General features: G+C 39.7%; 1 protein-coding gene across 3 annotated transcripts in view; it reads left to right on the top strand.

The window, feature by feature from the left end:
- Positions 1-11,971: 11,971 nt before the first annotated feature.
- Positions 11,972-19,448, top strand: part of NRDC (nardilysin convertase) — an 88,557-nt gene continuing 81,080 nt past the window's right edge. For all 3 annotated transcript variants that reach the window (XR_002823239.1, XM_004371741.2, XM_004371740.2), the window contains exon 1: positions 11,972-12,349. Coding sequence is in view for 2 of the 3 variants with exons in the window: in XM_004371741.2 (XP_004371798.1) it covers positions 12,009-12,349 (341 nt within the window). In the remaining variant the exon portion in view is untranslated. The remainder of the gene's footprint in view (positions 12,350-19,448) is intronic.

Here is a 19,448-nt window from a genome sequence, read left to right on the forward strand (position 1 = left end):
GATCCATTTGACATCAGCAATGATATCCCTTGTTCCCCGTCCTCTTCTGAATCTGGCTTGAATTTCTGACAGTTCCCTGTTGATGTACTGCCACAACAGTTTTTGAATGATCTTCAGCAAAATTCTACTTATGTGTAATATTAATGATAGTGTTTTATAATTTCCACATTCTGTTAGACCACTTTTCTTTGAAATAGGCATAAATATGGATCTCTTCCAGTTAGTTGGCCAGGTAGCTGTCTTCCAGATTTCTTGGCATAGATGAGTGGGCACTTCCAGTGCTGTATCCCTCTGTTGAAACATCTCAATTGCTATTCCATCAATTCCTGGAGCCTTGTTTTTCGCCAATGTCTTCAGTGCAGCTTGGACTTCTTCCTTCAGTACCATTGGTTCTTGATCATATGGGACCTCCTGAAATGATTGAATATTGGTCAGTTCTTTTTGGTACAGTGACTCTGCATTCTTTCCATCTTCTTTTGATGCTTCCCATGTCATTAGTATTTTGTCCATAGAATCCTTCAATATTGCAACTTGAGGCTTGAAATTTTTCTTCAGTTCTTTCAGCTTGAGAAATGCCAAGTGCATTCTTCCCTTTTGGTTTTCTAACTACAGGTCTTTGCACATGTCATTATAATACTTTACTTTGCCTTCTTGAGCCACCTTTTGAAATCTTCTGTTCAGCTCTTTTGCTTCATCATTTCTTCCTTTTGCTTTAGCTACTAGATTTTCAAGAGCAAGTTCCAGAGTTTCTTCTGACATCCATTTCGGTCTTTTCTGTCTTTCCTCTCTTTTTAATGACCTTTTGCTTTCTTCATGTATGATGCCCTTGATTTCATTCTACAATTTGTCCGGTCTTCAGTCATTAATGTTCAATCATCAAATCCATTCCTGAGATGGTCTCTAAATTCAGATGGGATATACTCAAGGCCGTACTTTGGCTCTTGCGGACTTGTTCAAAATTTCTTCAGCTTCAACTTGAACTTGGATATTAGTGATTGATGTCTGCTCCACAGTCGGCCCCTGGCCTTGTTCTGACTGATGATACTGAGCTTTTCCATCATCTCTTTCCACAGATTAGTCGATTTGATTCCTGTGTATTCCATCCAGTGAAGTCCACGTGTACAGTTGCTGCTTATGTTGGTGAAAAAAGATATTTGCAAAATTCTGTCATGCCATCTCCGGCAACATTTCTATCTCCAAAGCCATATTTTCGAACTACCAATCCTTCTTCTTATTTTCCAACTTTCACATTCCAATCACCAGTAATATCAATGCATCTTTACTGAGTGTTTGATCAATTTCAGACTGCAGAAGTTGGTAAAAATCTTCAATTTCCTCATCTTTAGCATTAGTGGTTGGTGTGTAAATTTGATTAACAGTCGTATTAACTGGTCTTCCTTTTAGGCATGTGGATATTATCCTATCAGTAACAGTTCTGTACTTCGGATAGTCCTTGAAATGTTCTGTATGATGATGAATGCAACTCCATTTCTCTTCAGTTTATCATTCCCAGCAGAGCATACCATATGATTGTCCCATTCAAAATGGTCAATACCTGTCCATTTCAGCTCACTAATGCCTAGAATATAGATGTTTATGTGTTCCATTTCATTTTTGACGATTTCCAATTTTCTTAGATTCATACTTCGTGCATTCCATCTACTGATTATTAATGGATGTTTGCAGCTGTTTGAGTCATGCCACATCAGCATATGAAGGTCCCAAAAGCTTGACTCCATCCATGTCATTAATGTTGACTGTACTTCAAGGAGGCAGTTCTTCTCCAGTCATATTTTGATTGCCTTCCAACCTGAGGAGCTCATCTTCTGGCACTATATCAGACAATGTTCTACTGTTATTCATAAGGTTTTCACTGGCTAATTCTTTTCAGAAGTAGACTTCCAGGTCCTTCTTCCTAATCTGTCTTAGTCTGGAAGCTCAGCTGAAACTGTCCACCGTGGGTGACCCTGCTGGTATTTGAATACCAGTGGCATAGCTTCCAGCATCACAGCAACATGCAAGCCCCCACAGTACGACAAATCGACCCATAGTGACCCTATAGGGCAGAGTGGAACTGCCCCACAGGGTTTCCAAGGAGCTGCTGGTGGATTCGAACTGCTGATCTTTTGGTTAGCAGGCATAGCTCTTAACCACTGGGCCACCAGGGCTCCTCAGGGAGAAAAGGAGATCATATATGGTATTTCCTCCTAAACTAATTACCATATAAAAAGGGAAATGACTTATTCATTAGAAGATTTAAACAGGAAATAAAAAACTATATAAGAAAATAGTACAAAAAAGTCACAAGGTAATATATGATTAAGGGCCAAGGAAGTGATACAAACCATATTTATCCTGAGTTCAGGAATGTAATGAATGAGAAGTGTGGGTTGGAGTAGTCAAAGCAGGATTCCAGGAGAAGGTAGGTCTTGAGTAAGAGCTTGGGGGATGTGGGTAGATGAAAAGGATCGCTACCATTTGTTTTCCATCTACCACCCTTTTTCTGCCCACAACTTCAGGAATCACATCTTACATTTAAGACATTGGCAGTCAGTTTCGATGTTTCAGATGGTACTTTTTTGTCCCCTTTGGTAATATTTTTTCCTTTTTATTTGGAAATAATTTCAAATTTACAGAAAAGTTGCAAAAACAGTACAAAGGAGTTTTGTGATTTTCTTCTGAACCTGTTGAGAGTAAGTTGCTAACACGATACCTTATCACCCATGAATTCTTTAGTGTGTATTTCCTACAAGGACATTCTCCTACATAACCATATTACCCATTGCTGTCGAGTTGATTCCTACTCATAGTGACCTATAGGACAGAGTAGAACTTCCCACATAGGATTCCCAATGCTGTAATCTTTACAGAAGCAGACTACCACATCTTTCTTCCACAAAGCAGCTCGTGGGTTTGAACAGCCGACCTTTCAGTTAGCAGCCGAGCACTTAAAATCAGGAAATCAACACTGATGCATTACTGTGATCTAATCCACAGACACCATTGAAGTTTAGCCAATTGTCCCAATAATGTCTTTTATAGTGATGTATTTTGTTGTCATGTCTCATTAGTCTTCAAACTGAAACAGTTCCTTTGTCTTCTTTTACTTTCATGACCTTGCTACTTTTAAAGATTATAAGTGAATTATTTTGTCCAATGTCCCTCAGTTTGCGTTTGTCTGATGTTTGCTCATGACTAGATTCAGGATATGCATTTTTATAAAGTATAGCACAAAAGTGATGCTGTGTTTTTCTCCTTGCATACTATCAGGTGGTAACAATTTCCACTTGTCCCGTTACTGATGATGTTAACTGTGTTTACAGATCAAGTGGCATTTTACAGGTTTTTCCATTGTAAAGTTATTATTTTTCCCTTTGTAATTAAGTATTTTGTAGGAAAGTACCTTGAGACTATGTAAACATTCCATTCCTCATCAAATTATCACCAAGTAGTTTGGCATACATAGATATTTCTTGGCTAAATTATCACTATTATAGTTACCAAATGGTGATTTTCTAGCAGTTCTGCTCTGTCCTATAGGGTCGCTATGTGTTGGAATTGACTCAACAGCAACAGGTTTGGAGCCCTGGTGGAGCAGTACTTAAGTGATACGGCTACTAACCAAAAGGTTGGCAGTTCAAATCCACCAGCCGCTCCTTGGAAACCCTATGGGGCAGTTCTACTCTGTCCTCTAGGGTCACTATGGGTTGGAATTGACTTGATGGCAATGAGTTTTTTTTTTCAAATCATCCCTTCTACATTTATTGTTGGCATTCTATGGCAACAAAAAGCTTTCTCCTCTTCCCATTTATTTATTCATTTATTTTTTATATCAGTTTAGACTCGCAGTTTTTTTAAAATAATATTTTATTGAGTTTTTGGTACAAGTTTACACAGCAAGCTAGGTTCCAATTGGACAATTTCCACACAAATTGTTCCGGGGACTTTAGTTACATTTATCACAATGTGTCAACATTCTCCTTAATTGTGTTGAGTTTGTTACCTTTCTAGTTCTCTAGTTTCTCTGCCCCCTTATTTTCTAATCTTCGCTTTTAAGTAATTGTTGACCTTTTGGTCTCATGCTGATGGTTTTTAAGTACGGCATCAATCTTACAGGTAATAGCTTTTAGTTTGTGTGCCACTCTGCTATTTTGCTCAAAGGTGATCTCAGGAGATAGGCTTGGTTCTAGTTTAAAGAGTGTCTCAGGGCGATAGTCTCAGGGAGCCCTCTGTTCTCCACTGTTTAGTTTGTCTGGCTTTTTTTCTTTTTTTAAATAAGAATTCGAGTTCTGCTACATATTTTTCTCCCATTCTATCCTGGACCAACTACTGTGCCCCAGTCAGAACAGTCTGTGGTGGTAGCCAGGTACCACCTAATTCTTCGGGTCTCAAGGTAGATGAGGTTGTAGCTTGTGTGGACCTGTTTTTTCTCTGTGCTTTTGGTTACTTTCTTACTGTTTTGCTCCTGGTGAGTAGAGACCTATAGTTGTGTCTTAGATGGTTGCTTGCAAGTTTGTAAAACCCCAGATGCCACTCTTCGCTTGGATGCAAGTCATGATTTTTGTGAACTATGTTATGCCAGTTGACTGAGTTGTCCCATGACACTATGATCCTAAGTGTTCAAATCCAGAAAACCAATTTTGGAAGGTGTTTGGTTATACCTGAGAAGTATCTGTATTTTAGACTCGCAGATTTCCGTTTTATACAATGGGTTATAATCTGTTGTTGTTGTTAGGTGCTATTGAGATGGTTCCAACTTATAGCAACCCTACATACAGCAGAACGAAACACTGCCCAGTCCTGTGCCATCCTCGCAATCATTGCTATGTTTGAGCACACTGTTGCAGCCACTGTGTCAATCCATCTTGTGAGAGTCTTCCTCTTTTTTGCTGACCCTCTACTTTACCAAGTATGATGTCCTTCTCCAGAGACTGGTCCCTCCTGATAACTGGTCCAGAGTAAGTGAGATGAAGTCTTGCCATTTTTGTTTCTAAGGAACATTCTGGCTGTACTTCTTCCAAGACAGATTTGTTCGATCTTCTGGCAGTCCATGGTATATTCGATATTCTTTGCCAACAGCATAATTCAAATACATCAATTTTTCTCTGGTCTTCCCTATTCATTGTCCAGCTTTTGCATACACATGAGGCAATTGGAAATACCATGGCTTGAGTCACACACACCTTAGTCCTCAAAGTGACATCTTTGCTTTTTAACTCTTTAAAGAGGTCCTTTGCAGCAGATCTGCCCAATGCACTAAGTCATTCGATTTCTTGACCGAGGCTTCCATGGGCATTGATTGTGGATCCAAGTAAAATAAAATATAATCTGTAACTATCATTATTTTGATGTTCAAATTGTCCCCAGTTTAGCCAGTGGGAGCCCCTTCGAGTTGACCTCTTTGTCCTTTCGACATGTTTCCATCAGTCTTTGAAAACTTCCTTACTTCCTGGCATAAGACGTTCCAGGTTCATCTTGTACCTTCCATGCCCTAGCCTTGGAATCAGCCATTTCTCTAAGAAGTCCTGCTTCCTGTTAGTGGAACCAAGATGGGGGTATTAGGTGTGCTCATTGCTATTGGGGTGTCATTGTTCCCAGGCCCAATCAGTGAATGTAGCTAGGGAATATACGCAAGAATAGTCGATCCTCCTTATTCCCAGATTCGGTTTGTAAATTTGGTTACTTGTTAAAACTTCTTTGTAGCCCCAAAATCAATACTCACAGTGCTTTAATGGTCATTCATGAACATGAACAGAGTGGCAAAAAAAACTGAGTCACCCAATGTGCATGTTCCCAGCTGAGGTTGAACAGCTCTCATACTATAAACAAGTGTGATTTTTGTGGTCTTTTTAGTGCCACACTTTTCACATTTTTTGTGCTTTTTGTTGGTCATTTTGCTATTTGAAATGGCCCCCGAGCCATTTTAGTAGTACTTAAGAACTGCTTAGTGTTCCTAAATGCAAGAAGGTTGTGATGTGCCTTATGGAGAAATACAAGTGTTAGATACACTTCATTCCAGCATAAGTTATAGTGCTATTAGCCATAAGTTTAATGTCAATGAATCAACAATATATATTAAATAAGACGTGTTTAAACAGAAACACACCTAAAACAGAGTTATATATTGATCAGTTGACAGAAATGTTGTGACCAGAGGCTCCCGGGAACATAATCCTGTGTTTCCTCCAGGAGCAGTGGCTCGGTATTTGCTAATTCAGTGTTTGTGGCGACTTTATGGAACATAACTCTCACAAATAATGAGAATCAACTGTATATACATACTCACACACATCCATATTTAGTTTTATACCTATCTGGAGAAAACCATGAGTTCACCTTGATACCTCCAATTCTAATCCAGCACCACAGTGTTCAATCTAATTTCCTCCCTTTCTGTATTTGTAGCTCCCTTCCCCCTCAGTGGGAAACTTGGCTCCCATTATCCTCAAAATATTTAATTATTTGATAAATCACCCTTGTATGTAATCAATCTCCTATTGCCACTGCTTCCCCTCTCCCCGCCCTCCTCCTTCTGCTTGAGCTGACACCCTGCATCACCATCCCACATGGTCATCCTCCTCATACTGCTCATGCTCCAACACCTCTCATCAGACCACTCCCCCACAATCTGGGTGTAGTAGGTGCCTAGTTTGTTTACCACCACCTAATGGCTGTTAGATATAATTATTCAGAAAGGAAGGCAGGAAGGCAGGCAGATTGAAAGCCGGATGTTCTCTTAATGATAGTTATGAACTGTTCCTTTGGAACATGTTATTTATGGCATTTGTTACCCATGATTAAGTTAATGAATCAGAAGTTTGTTTATTTTAGGTATTTGACATGAGGTATACAAAAGATGAAAGAATATAATTTTTGGAATGAGATATACATGGTTTGTAATTTTGGTAGCCTATTTACTTGCTGTGTGATTTTATGCAAGCTATTTAACCTTTCTGAGACTTAGTTTCTTCATCTATAGACTGGGGAATAAGAGACTTAGGTTGCTCTGAGGCTTACATGAGTTAATGTAAGTGAAGTGCTTTGTACAAAGTATTATAGTTACTCTGGAAATGAAAGCTACTAGCTGGGCTTGGCTTCAAGATGTGTGATATTTAAACACACACAAAAAAGAAAATATCTTATTTACTGATTACCATGAAAGCAGAACCCGTCACCCTACCTGTCCTCTCATTCCCAGCATTGACTTTGTATCACATTTCAGAAAGAAAATGGGGACTGGAAGTTGTCAGGTAGGAACTCTTTTAAATGCCTGCTCCTTCCTCGTAACACTATTTAAAATCTTTGCTGCACCTGCACCTATCTGTGCCTCCTTCCCTCCAGGCTCAATAATAAATGTGTCCCTCTCCCATTTAAGCCTAACCTTCTCTTCTGCCTCTTCTGGATCTTGACAACATCAATTGTCCCCTCTTCTTCCTGTATCATTCATTCATTCATTAACTCAACAAGTACTTATTGAATACCCACTATGTGCCAGGCACAATTTTTGATGCTTTGGATATGCTGGGGTACAAGGCAAAGTCCCAACTCTCCAACAGAGCTTACAATAGACAGAGGGTACATAGACAGTAAACTAATAGACAAATAAATAATATAGTTTGAGATAATCGGTACTATTTTAGATAGAATGGTCAGAAAAGCCGTCTCTAAAGGGGTGACATTTGAGCTGAGGTATGACTGATGAGAAGGACCCAGATATGCAAAGTCTGAGGGAAGAACAGTCCAGGCAGAGGAGCAGATGTGATGGCACTAAGGCAGTAACTATCTTAGAGTGATGAAGGGTATTAAGAAAGCCCCTGTGTTTGGACTAAAGTATAGAATAGTAGATGAGATTGTAGATGCAGATACCCAAAAAACCCACTGCCATAGAGTTGATTCTGACTCATGGTGACCCCATAGGGTTTCCAAGGCTATACATCTCTATGGAAGCAGACTGCCACATCTTTCTCCCTTGGAGCTGCTGGTGGTTTCGAACCACCAACCTTTCAGTTAGCAGTTGATCACTTTGACCATTGCCCCACCAGGGCTTCTAGAGGACAGAAATCATTGAACCTTATTGGCCATGGCAAGCAAGCAAATTTTATTCCAAGTGCAAAGAGAAAGCCATCAGATGACTTTTAAAAAGAGAGTAATATAACTGATTTATAATTTTAAAAACATTTTGTGTCTTCACATTCTCTTTCCCAGGCAAGTGTCTCAAAATTTGTATCTTTGGACCATAGATGAGGAACAGTTAGCTAGGTTTGTGATAGAATAAGCTTTCATTTGACATTAAGTATTTTTCAGAGTCACTCTTATTTTGAAGTTTGAATACCAAATTCTTCCTGTTGTTGTTGTTATGGTCAGCTGCCATTTAGTCTGCCCTTGACTCCTGTCAACCCCGTGTGTTACAGAGTAGAACTGCTCCATGGAGTTTTCTTGGTGGTAATCTTTATGGAAGCAGATTATCAGGCCTTTCTTCTGTGAAGTTTCTGGGTGGGTTTGAACCACCAATCTTTAGGTTAGCAGCCGATCACAAGCCACTTGTGCCACTTGCGATCCTAAATATTTCTTAGAGCTATATTTATAGTATAACCCAATTGCTGCTGTTGAGTTGATTCCAACTCATAGCCACCCTATAGGACAGAGTAGAACTGCCTCATAGTGTTTCCAAGGAGTGGCTGGTGGATTCGAACTGCTGATCTTTTGGTTAGCAGCTGAGCTCTTAATGACTGCACCACCAGGGCTCCATTTATAGTATAGGAGATAGAATTGTATTTTTATAGCCACACAGAGTGCTTGGTATGTTGTACACACATTCGATCTCTCAAGAGAAGGAATCCGTACGAACATGTGCTTCTTGACCTAGAGACAAAGCTGCTAAATGTAGAGAGCAATCAGTGGGTGGAACAATGACTGGAGCGCCAAAGGTATAATTTCTTAGAACTTTGGCCCTGGACAACATTATGAAGTATAATATTTCTCCTCTTCTTTCTATGCCTTTTCACTCACATTTATCAGCCTCTTCAACCACCCCAGGTTCATGGTTATCTCAACTTGCCCAGAGTTGGCTTCAAAAAAGGGAAATAAAGCCATTCACAAAATGGTGTTCGTTTTTCACTCCTTCCAAGGGTGCTACTGACATTTAAGGGGAGTTCTAAGGAGGACAATGAATCACTAATGGGGAAATTTTAGACACTAAAGTAAGGGAGATAATTTGGGGCTTGAGAGTTTAATGGGCTCATACTACTCCCACTCTACTCAATCTAGAATCAACATTCCACAATTCTGATTAATCCTGACTCTCAAATATAAAGAAGTGGATAATGGGCTTAAGAATAATTTACCTCTGAATTTTTAGGCATAAGCTTCAGATTCGTCCCTCTGGGAGGCAGGCAGCCACTGTATTTACTAAAATAAGTTTCAGGGGTAGGCCTCTAATATAGAAATGATAGGTTTTTAATTTTGTGATTTCTGACCCCTCAACGAAATAGTAGGGAGAGACAAGTCACCAAATCTGATGGGAAGGAAATCCTTGAAGTAAAAACGGGAAGGGTTATAGGGTGCCTAAAGATGGAGTGAAGACAGAAAAAGCATTTAAATACTCTAAGGGAGTCTGGGTAAATGGAGTTAAAAATTATAACTCATGGTCTTCAACTTTCTCGGTAATCTTTTTAACTTTCTAATGCACCAATTTCCTAAAAAATAGTAGTAGCTTTACTTACTTGTTTCCTGTAAGGAATTCTCTTTCCAATAAATATAAATATTCAAGTGGAGGGTGGCAAATTTCTAAATTATTTTCAGCAGGAAAACAATACTTCTGTATTTGAAAGAGAAAGACCCTCGATGAGATGGATTGACACAATGGTTGATGCAGTGGTTGCAACAATGGGCTCAAACCTAACAATGATTGCGAGGATGGTGCAGGACTGGGTGGTTTTTCATTCTATTGTACATAGGGTTCCTATGAGTCGGAACTGACTCAACAGGACCTGACAACAACAGCAACAATGAGGTGTTAAATTTCTGCAGGGTGGTGACCCTTTTTGTAAGATTCAGAGGCATCCTTTTTAAACAGAAAAACTAACAGGTCACACTTAGGATGGGGCTTCTCTTTGTTTCTAGTTAGAAAATTCTAATGACTGGCTGAATTTTACTATTTCTTAAGAATTTATGGCATTGTTGCTTTGGAGAGTAAAAAACAAAACAAAACAAACCCTAAATATAGATGTCATTTCATGTATTTACTCAACAACAAACAATTACTGCCTGGCTGCTTTACTATGTACTGAGAAGTTTTGCTAGGTACTGGAGACACAAAGAAAAAACACTGCTTTGAAGAAAAGTAGTCTAATGGAGCTGCTTAGTGTAAAAACTGACAGGTTCTTAAAAAGATGTATGGAAACTTGAGCTGGGATAGTGAACTTTTTTTTTTCCAATTAATTTACCTCACCCACTGCCCTAGTTCAAGTTTTCATCATTGCTTCCTCCTCATCTCCTTATCCTTCTGTATCCTGCATCATTCGTCTTCATGGCATTTGTTGTTTTTGATTATAGCACATAATTCATTTTTACTGTTTCTTCCCGCTAGAATGCAAGCTACATGAAGGCAGGAATTTGTTTTGTTCATTGTTGTATTCCCTTTCTCCGGAGCTCAAAAGACATCTAGACTGAAGATGTACATTTGAGGTTTATGGGCTAATAGGGGAGCCCTGGTGGAACAGTGGTTAAGAGCTTGGCTATTAACCACAAGGTCAGCAGTTTGAATCCATCAGCCTCCAGCTGCTCCTTGGAAACCCTGTGGGGCAGTTCTACTGTGTCCTACAGGTCACTATGAGTCAGAAGCGACTGGACGACAACGAGCTGGGTTTAGTTTTTTGGGCTGATAGGTGCTCAACCAATATTTGTTCACAACAACAAAAAACAGACTTGAATAGCGATCAATGCATCTCCCTGCTCCATTCATATATACTCTATTATCTTTATGCGCTAGAATCTCTTCCCCCATTGTATCAGTAAACTCTTTTGATACGTGTGAAAAACTGTATTTTTCATGTTTCAGTCACATTTTAGATGACTGTCCACCAAAAGTCCCAAGTAGGAAAAACTTTGGAAAAAGCCACTTGAGGACTAGCACCCTGACACACAGTAGCTGTTCAATAAAAGTTGGCTGAATTTAACACTAGGCTGTGGACTCTAGCCTGCAGGGGAGCTAGAAGAATGAACGCATCGAGATGATCTTCAACTACCTTATCAGGCCTTAAGGGCGAATAACACTAGGGTTTGCCAGAGCTAAAGGGGCGAAGCGCTACTTCCGGCGCTCATTTCAACCCCAAAGCAGCTTCCATCCGGCGAGGCAGGAAAAAACTTCCGGCGTCTTCTTTTTTACGTGACGAGTCATTATCAAAGGCTCTGCTCCGAGTCTGAAGGGAAAAAGTACACAAAACATGGCACAAATGAGGATAAAGCCTTGGAATTCATTCTCTCCACGCGCCTCTCGATTTTTTTCAGCAAGTGAATGTTTTCCTGCCACGGAACACTATCCGGAAGTTGTCTCACACAAACTCCCCGCGTACGTCATAAACGATCGCTGCTACCCAGGAAACCTTCTCCCGTCGTCCTCCGCGCCACTCTCCGCCTCTTTTTCGCCGCCCCGCCCACTCTAGGTTTCGAAGAGCTGTCTGGGTGCTCCGAGAATCCGGCCTGGCCCCTTTCGTTCCCTTCCTTCCCTGTTCCCATTGGGTGCTTACGTGCGCGTGACTGCTGTGTTGCCTCCTGATTGGCTAAAATCAGAAGCGTCATCGGCGTCTAGAGGGCGGGGGAGGAGAGAAGTAGCGTGAGGGAGACCGGATTGGGGGAGGGGTTCAGGCCTGTCCTCCCCAGCGGCTGCGGCAGCACCAGCGCCGGCCGCCACCGCCTCTGGAACGCGGAGGAGGAGGAGCGGCTGGAGGAGTAGAAGGAGGAGGTGGGCCCTGGGGAGAGGGATGCCCGTCGTTCCGGCCTGGTGGTGAATGCTAAGGAGAGTCACGGTTGCTGCAGTTTGTGCCGCTGGGAAGTTCTGGCGTGAGGCCGGGCGGGAGCTCGCGGCGCTGTGGAGAATCGAAGCGTGGGGTCCGTGCGAAGACTCTGCTGCCGCCAGACACTTTCCTACTCTGACCATGCCTGGAAGGAACAAGGCGAAGTCTACCTGCAGCTGTCCTGACTTGCAGCCCAATGGACAGGATTTGAGCGAAAGCGGCCGGGTTGCCCGCCTCGGAGCCGATGAGTCTGAGGAGGAGGGACGGAGGGGGCCTGTCAGTAATGCCGGAGACCCTGAGATCGTCAAGTCCCCCAGCGACCCCAAGCAATACCGGTGAGGGAGGAGGCTTGGACTGGGGAGAACAGGGTGCGGGCCTCTCTGTTGTTGCCGCCGTTACTTGTCTGCTTGTCTCCCGAAGGAGCAACAAGGGCATACTTCCCAACTCTAATGCTTTTTGGATGGAGGTAGCAAGGGCAGTTAGAGGCTTCCATGTGGTGTCACCTAGACAAGTGGGAAATCTTGGTTTTCATAGGGGGTCAGAAGATGTCAGAATGGGAAGGGACGTTCGAGTAATTTTGACGTTAGTTAAAGCAAAAAAGCAGGTGTCTCCAAGGAAGGCAGGCTGGATGGTGAAGGAGTCGTAGTACTGTATGTTATGAGAAAAGGTTGAAGGATTTGGAGATTTTAATTTTGGAAAAGATATTTAAGGGGAAAGGTATCACTATTCACAAATATTTGAGGGGCCCTTAGATGGAAGAGGAGTAAAAGTAATAGGTGGAAGTTACAAAGGGATGGTGGTGGCTTCAGTCAAAACTTTGTAGCATAGTTGGCCTAAGATGAAGTGGATTGTCTCCGTGGATAGTTCCCCATCATAAGAATGGTTGGGTGATCTCTTCCAGGAATATTTTGAGAGAACTTGGGTCTCGGTTGGGTGAGCCATAAAAACTTTTAAGATTTCTTCTAAAATTCTCTACTTTTGGTTTATGTAGGAATCCTCTAAATATCTTCTTTAACTGGTGGCTCAATCCCTACCTGAATATTTCCTTCAGAGGTGGCTTGTTTCACAGAATGTCATGACTGTGATGTATTTCAAACATATGATTTTGTCAGTTCTTATTCATTGAGTAGAAAGCTAAAGAAGGATTCCAGTTAGGTCCCAATTTGTTATAACCCCTTACAGTGTTATAGTGGGAAAGAACCTTAGAAATAATCTTTCCCGCTCCTCACCCCCCATTTGACAGACGACTGAAACTGAGGTTGAGAAAGGAGAGACTTAGCCCAAAGTTTAAAACCAGCCCAGTCTCCTCTTTCACTCCAAATCTAGTGATTAAGAGTATGCAACTCCTTTTATTATTTTCTCAGTCTGCAGTGTCAAGAGACTGTTACAGTTGGGCTGAATTTTCTCTCTCCTCAAATAGATATTTGCATTGGTAATGTATAAATGAGCATGCTGAAAACTTGATAAAAGGTATCTAGTTTTTGACTTCCAGATTAAAATGTTCAGTAAAGACTTCAGTTTTTTCTTTTGCTGATACAGAGTTACACAGTAATAGCTAATATTTATAGAATACATATTTTGTATCATACTGTTCTAACTGCTTTAGGTGTATTATTTAATGAGCTCATTTTTGGCAAATTCATTTGACAAATACTTGTTAATCCTCTGTGTGTTTCAGGTACTGAGCTATCTTAAATCTTTTTTGAAATTGAGAGTGTTGTTAGGTGCTATCGAGTCAGTTCTGACTCATAATGACCCTCTGTACAACAGAACAAAACACTGCCCGATCCTGCGCCATCCTCACAATCATTGTTATGTTTGAGCCCATTGTTGCAGCCACTGTGTCAGTCAATTTCATTGAGGGTCTACCTCTTTTTCGCTGACCCTCTGCTTTACCAAGCATGATGTCCTTTTCCAGGGACTGGTACTTCCTGATAAGATGTCCAAAGTATGTGAGACGAAGTCTGACCATCCTCACTTCTAAGGAGCATTCTGGTTGTACTTCTTCCAGGACAAACTTGTTCATTCTTCTTGCAGTCCATGGTATATTCAATATTCAATATTCTTCGCCAACACCATAATTCAAAGGCATCAGTTTTTCTTCTGTCTTCCTTATTCATTGTCCAGCTTTCACATGCATATGAGATGATTGAGAATACCATGGCTTGGGTCAGGCGCACAACATCTTTGCTTTTCAACACTTTAAAGAGGTCTGTTGCAGCAGATTTGCCCAGTGCAATATGTTGTTTGATTTCTTGACTGCTGCTTCCAAGGTTGTTGACTGTAGATCCAAGTAAAATGAAATCTTTCACAACTTCAGTCTTTTCTCCATTTATTATGATGTTGCTTATTGGTCCAGTTGTGAGGAAACCTAGTGTAGTATAACTTAATAAGTAACATTTTATTTCGGGTGCTGGACATAACAAAGATGATTAAGACAATCCGTGCTTTCAGGGAACTTAACAGTGTAGTAGAGCGACACAGACATGTTAAAGTAAAGTAAGGGCACTAAAGTTTTCTAGAAGTCGTAGTGGAAGTATGTGATCTATATTGGGGAATAAAGTAAGGAATGTCAAATTCCACCTGGGAAGTTAGGAAAGACTTCAAAGAGGAAATGATGCTTAAGAAGTGTTCTTTGAATAAGCTGTGTGTTTGCATTTCTATCATCATGGCCAAATCTTTGTCCTTCTTGATGTCTCAGCTTTCTTATTTTAAAATGAATAGGGCTGACTAGAATAGAATGTTTTCCAATAACCTTTACTCCTTTTCAAATGAGCAGGTCCACTTTTACCTGTTTTATGGTTTTGTAACTTTAAAATAAAGGTGAAAAATCTCAGGACTAGATGATCTTTAAAAACTTATCCATCTTAAAGTTAATTTCTGTAAAATTTTGTAACCAGAAACATATGTGAGGCATCTACAGGCCAGAAAGCTGAGTTACCCTTCCAGGCCCCACTCATGTTATATCTGTAAAGTCTCCCCAGGCAGAAGTAATCCCTTCTTCCACTGTATTTTAGCAGGACTTTGTACATGGTGCATTACAATACATATATCATATCACAGAATTGTATGTCTTTTTGAATGTGTGAATAAGCACCAGAAGAGCACCTGTTTTAAAGGAATGTTGTGATATAATGCCTTGAAAGATTTGTTTACCTGTCTGTATTTATTAAGTAATAGCCTGTGGAATGTTACTTTTGTGTATGTGTAATTTGTATTCAGTTCTTTGGAAATATTGAGCATACCTGCAGGACACCTCTTATACCTTTTTTATGAACCTGTATAAATACTCCGTAAGTGTTGATTGATTTCTCTTCTGGAAAGCTTAAGAGACTCCAGAATGGGAACTGTTGTTGAAGTCTTCATTCACAGTGCTTACCTGCTTACCAGATCATCTGTAGTGAACAAATTTCACATTTTTTTCACCACATCAAAGACTCTGCTTCTAGGTATGGCTGGCATCTGTCTCTCTCTCAAACCCATCGCACCTTCCTACAGAATCAAAGCCACTTTTCAAATTTATAATCCCTGATATGGGTGAATGTGAAATTGTTCACTACAGATTAGTAAGTAAGCCTGTGCTTACCTTGCTTATTGGATAATCTGCCCCTGCTAAGTAGCAAATTATTTTAACAATGAAGAGCACTTTTGTTAGGAAGTTTGGATTGGACTTAAATAAGTGTAAAACACTTTTCATGTTTAACTTTTTGTAAAAAGACCTATATTTCTGTGGGGGAGGAGAGAACATATGAAGACATGTGTAAGTTTCTAAAGGGCAAGACCTTCTAATTTAAATTTTTGTCAGATTGTTACAAGTGAGGATATGGTAATCCTGATAAATTCTCAATATAATACAGAAAACACTGGGTGAATGCTGAATAAGGTACAAGTTGTCTCCTACCATTTATTATGTTGTTTACTCCTGTGTGCTGATGAACAGAAGGAGGATTACACTCCTAGTGAGCAGGACATCTTTGAGAACACAATTATGACTAACACTTGCTGGCCTCTCAAATAGTTAGGAGCTCACTATTTGGGAGCAGAAGCCTTAGGCAAATCTGAGATATCGGAAGGCAGCTATATATCAGAAAATAGGAGAACATTTTCTTTTATATTGGTTGGGAAAAACATGGGTTTACTGTTCTTTTCAACTAAAACCCCTGGGATAGTAATACTTTTATAAAATATGTAAGGCAGCAATTTGCATTGGTACGTATTAAACCGAAAACCAAACCCATTGCTGTAGAGTTGATTCTGACTCATGGTGACCACATGTGTTACAGAGTAGAATTGCTCTATAGGATTTTATTGTCTTAATCTTTTCAGAAGCAGATCTCAAGGCCTTTCTTCTGTGTCACTGCTGAGTAGCTTTAAACTACCAGCTTTTAGGTCAGTAGTTGAGCACAAACCATTTGTGCCACCCAGGGAATTTGTGTGTATATATCCACCTTAATAATATGATCATAGAATCTTAGACATACAAGAGAAATCATGTGCTTACTCGTATATATATAATTCTAGGAACTTAACACCATCTAATCCCTTTAATATAGAATTTGATAACTGACTTTAAAACACTCGATTTTGGTTGCACTTTTTTTGTCTTATAAAGTAGAGGTAAGCTAGGTCTTACCTTGTGAGATTCAAGCTCATTTAACAAAGTGAGTGCTTTTAAGGCTAAAATACATTAAATCTTCTAAATAGTAATATGACTTTAATAAAACAGCTTTAGTCTGTTACTGTTCTTTAGACTGATTTCTTCAATGTGGACTGATAAGGATAGAACATTTATTATTATTCTTAACAAAAAATTTTTTTTGGAAATAAAATTTAGTATTAAAAAGTGCTCTTTTTGAAGAACTGAATGATGATAAGAGCAGTCTTGCCTTCAAGGAGCTCATAATCTAAAGGGTGGAGTCAGGGAGCAGATACTGAAGCTGAAATGCATTAAATGTAATAGGTAATAGGATAAATATAGGTGTAAAGTATGCATTTTTAGTTGTCTATGTGACTATCTAGTTTCCCATTAAGTAGTTGTATGACGTTGAGCAAGTTACTGAATCTCTTTAAGGCTAAAGAACTTTTAAGAACACAGAAGAGCAACCCATAAACAATTCAAAAGGGACAGTTGGGAAGCAGGGGAAAAACTAGATATAGTGGCCTTTTTTTTTTTTTTAAATGAAGAACCAATGGAATAGAATATTTTAAGCAAGGAACAATCATTACTGAAAGGTCAAATAACAAGGACCTATACTGTGTTTTGGAAATAGCACCCAAGAAATTATTGCTCCCTCATAAAATCAGCTTCAAAGGAATGAAAATCAGCTTCAAAGGAATGGTAAGGAGGCAGAAGCCAGATTGCAATGATTTAAGGGAATGAATAGAAAGCAGAAAATTTTAGGTAGGGAGGTAGACTTTTTAAAGAAGTTTGGTGTTAAATGGGAGGAGATGGAAAGAGGTTATAGGATAAAGCAGTACAGAGTGTCAAGGGAGAGTTTTTTTCAAGATGGAAAATACTTGAGTATGTTTAGTGCTTGAGGAGAAAAAGAATCAGAGAAGGAGAGTTTGAAGATACAGGAGATAATGGATGGAAAAAGGTCCTTAGTAGTGAGGTGACAAGATCAAGAACATACAAGGAGGGATGGGTTTTAGAGAGAAGGAAGAGAAAATTTCACTGAAAGTGGAAGAAGGTATAATGAGTGTGGATGAGGCAGTGAGAAATTCAAAGAATTCTTGCCTTACAGACTTTTTTTGCTGTTTCCTGTAAAGCAGGCATTAAACTCAAACCAAACCCGTTGGCCATCGAGTTAGTTCCAACTCATAGTGACTGTATGGGACAGAGTAGAACCACCTATAGGTTTCCAAGGCCATCAATCTTGAGGGAAGCAGACTGCCACATGTTTCTCCTGCAGAGCAGCTGGTAGATTTGAACCGCTGACCTGTTGGTTTGCACTTAAACACTGTGCCACCAGGGCTCTTTAAAGTAGGCATTAAGGTCTGCCTAAATGGTCCTTGGAGAAGCTGTAGGGGAAGTATAGGGGAAACCTTGAGAGGTGAAAGTTTGAAATATCTAATGTAGAGAATGAGTGAATTATACTTGGTACATGCTAAGAAGTTGTGTGTTCTGGAGCATGAAAATGATGCAAGTAAAGCAATGTTTTAATAGGTTAATCTGAAGGTAGTTGTCTTAGTTATCTAGTGCTTCTGTAACAGAAATACCATAAGTGGGTTACTTTAACAAACACATTTATTTTTCTTACAGGAGGCTGTTGTTAGGTGCCATCGAGTCACATCTGACTCGTAGTGACCCTGTGTACAACAGAAAGAAACACTGCCTAGTCCTGTGCCATCCTCACAATCATTGCTATGTTTGAGCCTATTGTTGCACCCACTGTGTCAATACATCTTGTTGAGGGTCTTCTTTTTTGCTGACCCTCTACCAAGCATGATGTCCTTCTCCAGGGACTGGTCCTTCCTGATAATATGTCCAAAGCCGATAAGAAGTTAGCTGTTAATCTTGCTGAGGATCCTTAAACGTGACGAGTCACTTGTTATTTGACTTTTTCAAGGTTCTGTCTTTTGTCTTTCAGCAGTTTGATTATGTGTCTTGGTATGGATCTCTTCGAGTTTAATTTGCTTGCAGTTCATTGAGCAATCTTTACGTGTGTAGATTCATATCTTTCAGCAAATTGGTGACTTTTTGGTCATTATTTCTTTAAATATTCTTTCTACCTCTTATCTCCTCTTAGGACTCCCATAGTCCATATGTTGGTCGGCTTGATGATATCCCACAGATCCCTTAGGTTTTGTTCACTTTTCTTCATTCTTTTTTCTTTCTGTTCCACAGACTGGATAATTTCAGTTGTCCTGTCTTCAAGTTCACTGATTTCTTTCTTCTGCTTGCTCAGATCTGCTGTTGAATGCTTTTAGTGACTATTTCATTTCAGTTATTGTGATTTTCTGTTCCAGAATTTTTGTTTGGGTTCTTTTTTATAATTTCTATTTCTGTATTGATAGTCTCATTTTGTTCATACATCATTTTCCTGGTTTTCTTTGGATTTTTGTCGATGATTTCCTTTAGCTCTTAGAGCATATTTAAGACAGTTGATTTAAAGTTTTTCTCTGGTAAGCCCATTATCTTTACTTTTTGTCAGTTTACTTTTTTACTTTGAGTGGGTCATATTTTTAAAATTTCTTTGTATGCTTTGTGATTTTGTTGTTGAAAACTGGACATTAGAACATTATAATGTGATAACTCTGGAAATTAGATTCTCCCTCTTCCCTCGAGTTTGCTGTTTTTGCTTGTTGAAGGCTTAGCTTGTTCCAATCAGTGATATGACTGAGATTTCCTTGAATGCCTGTAGCTTAAAAAAAAACAAAACAAAACCTCTCCCAGTCTTTGAGTTGACTCTTAGCTGGGGCACTGCTTTATCA

The sequence above is a fragment of the Trichechus manatus genome, unplaced genomic scaffold (assembly GCF_000243295.1).
Source record: "Trichechus manatus latirostris isolate Lorelei unplaced genomic scaffold, TriManLat1.0 scaffold00015, whole genome shotgun sequence".
NCBI classification, from domain to species: domain Eukaryota; kingdom Metazoa; phylum Chordata; class Mammalia; order Sirenia; family Trichechidae; genus Trichechus; species Trichechus manatus.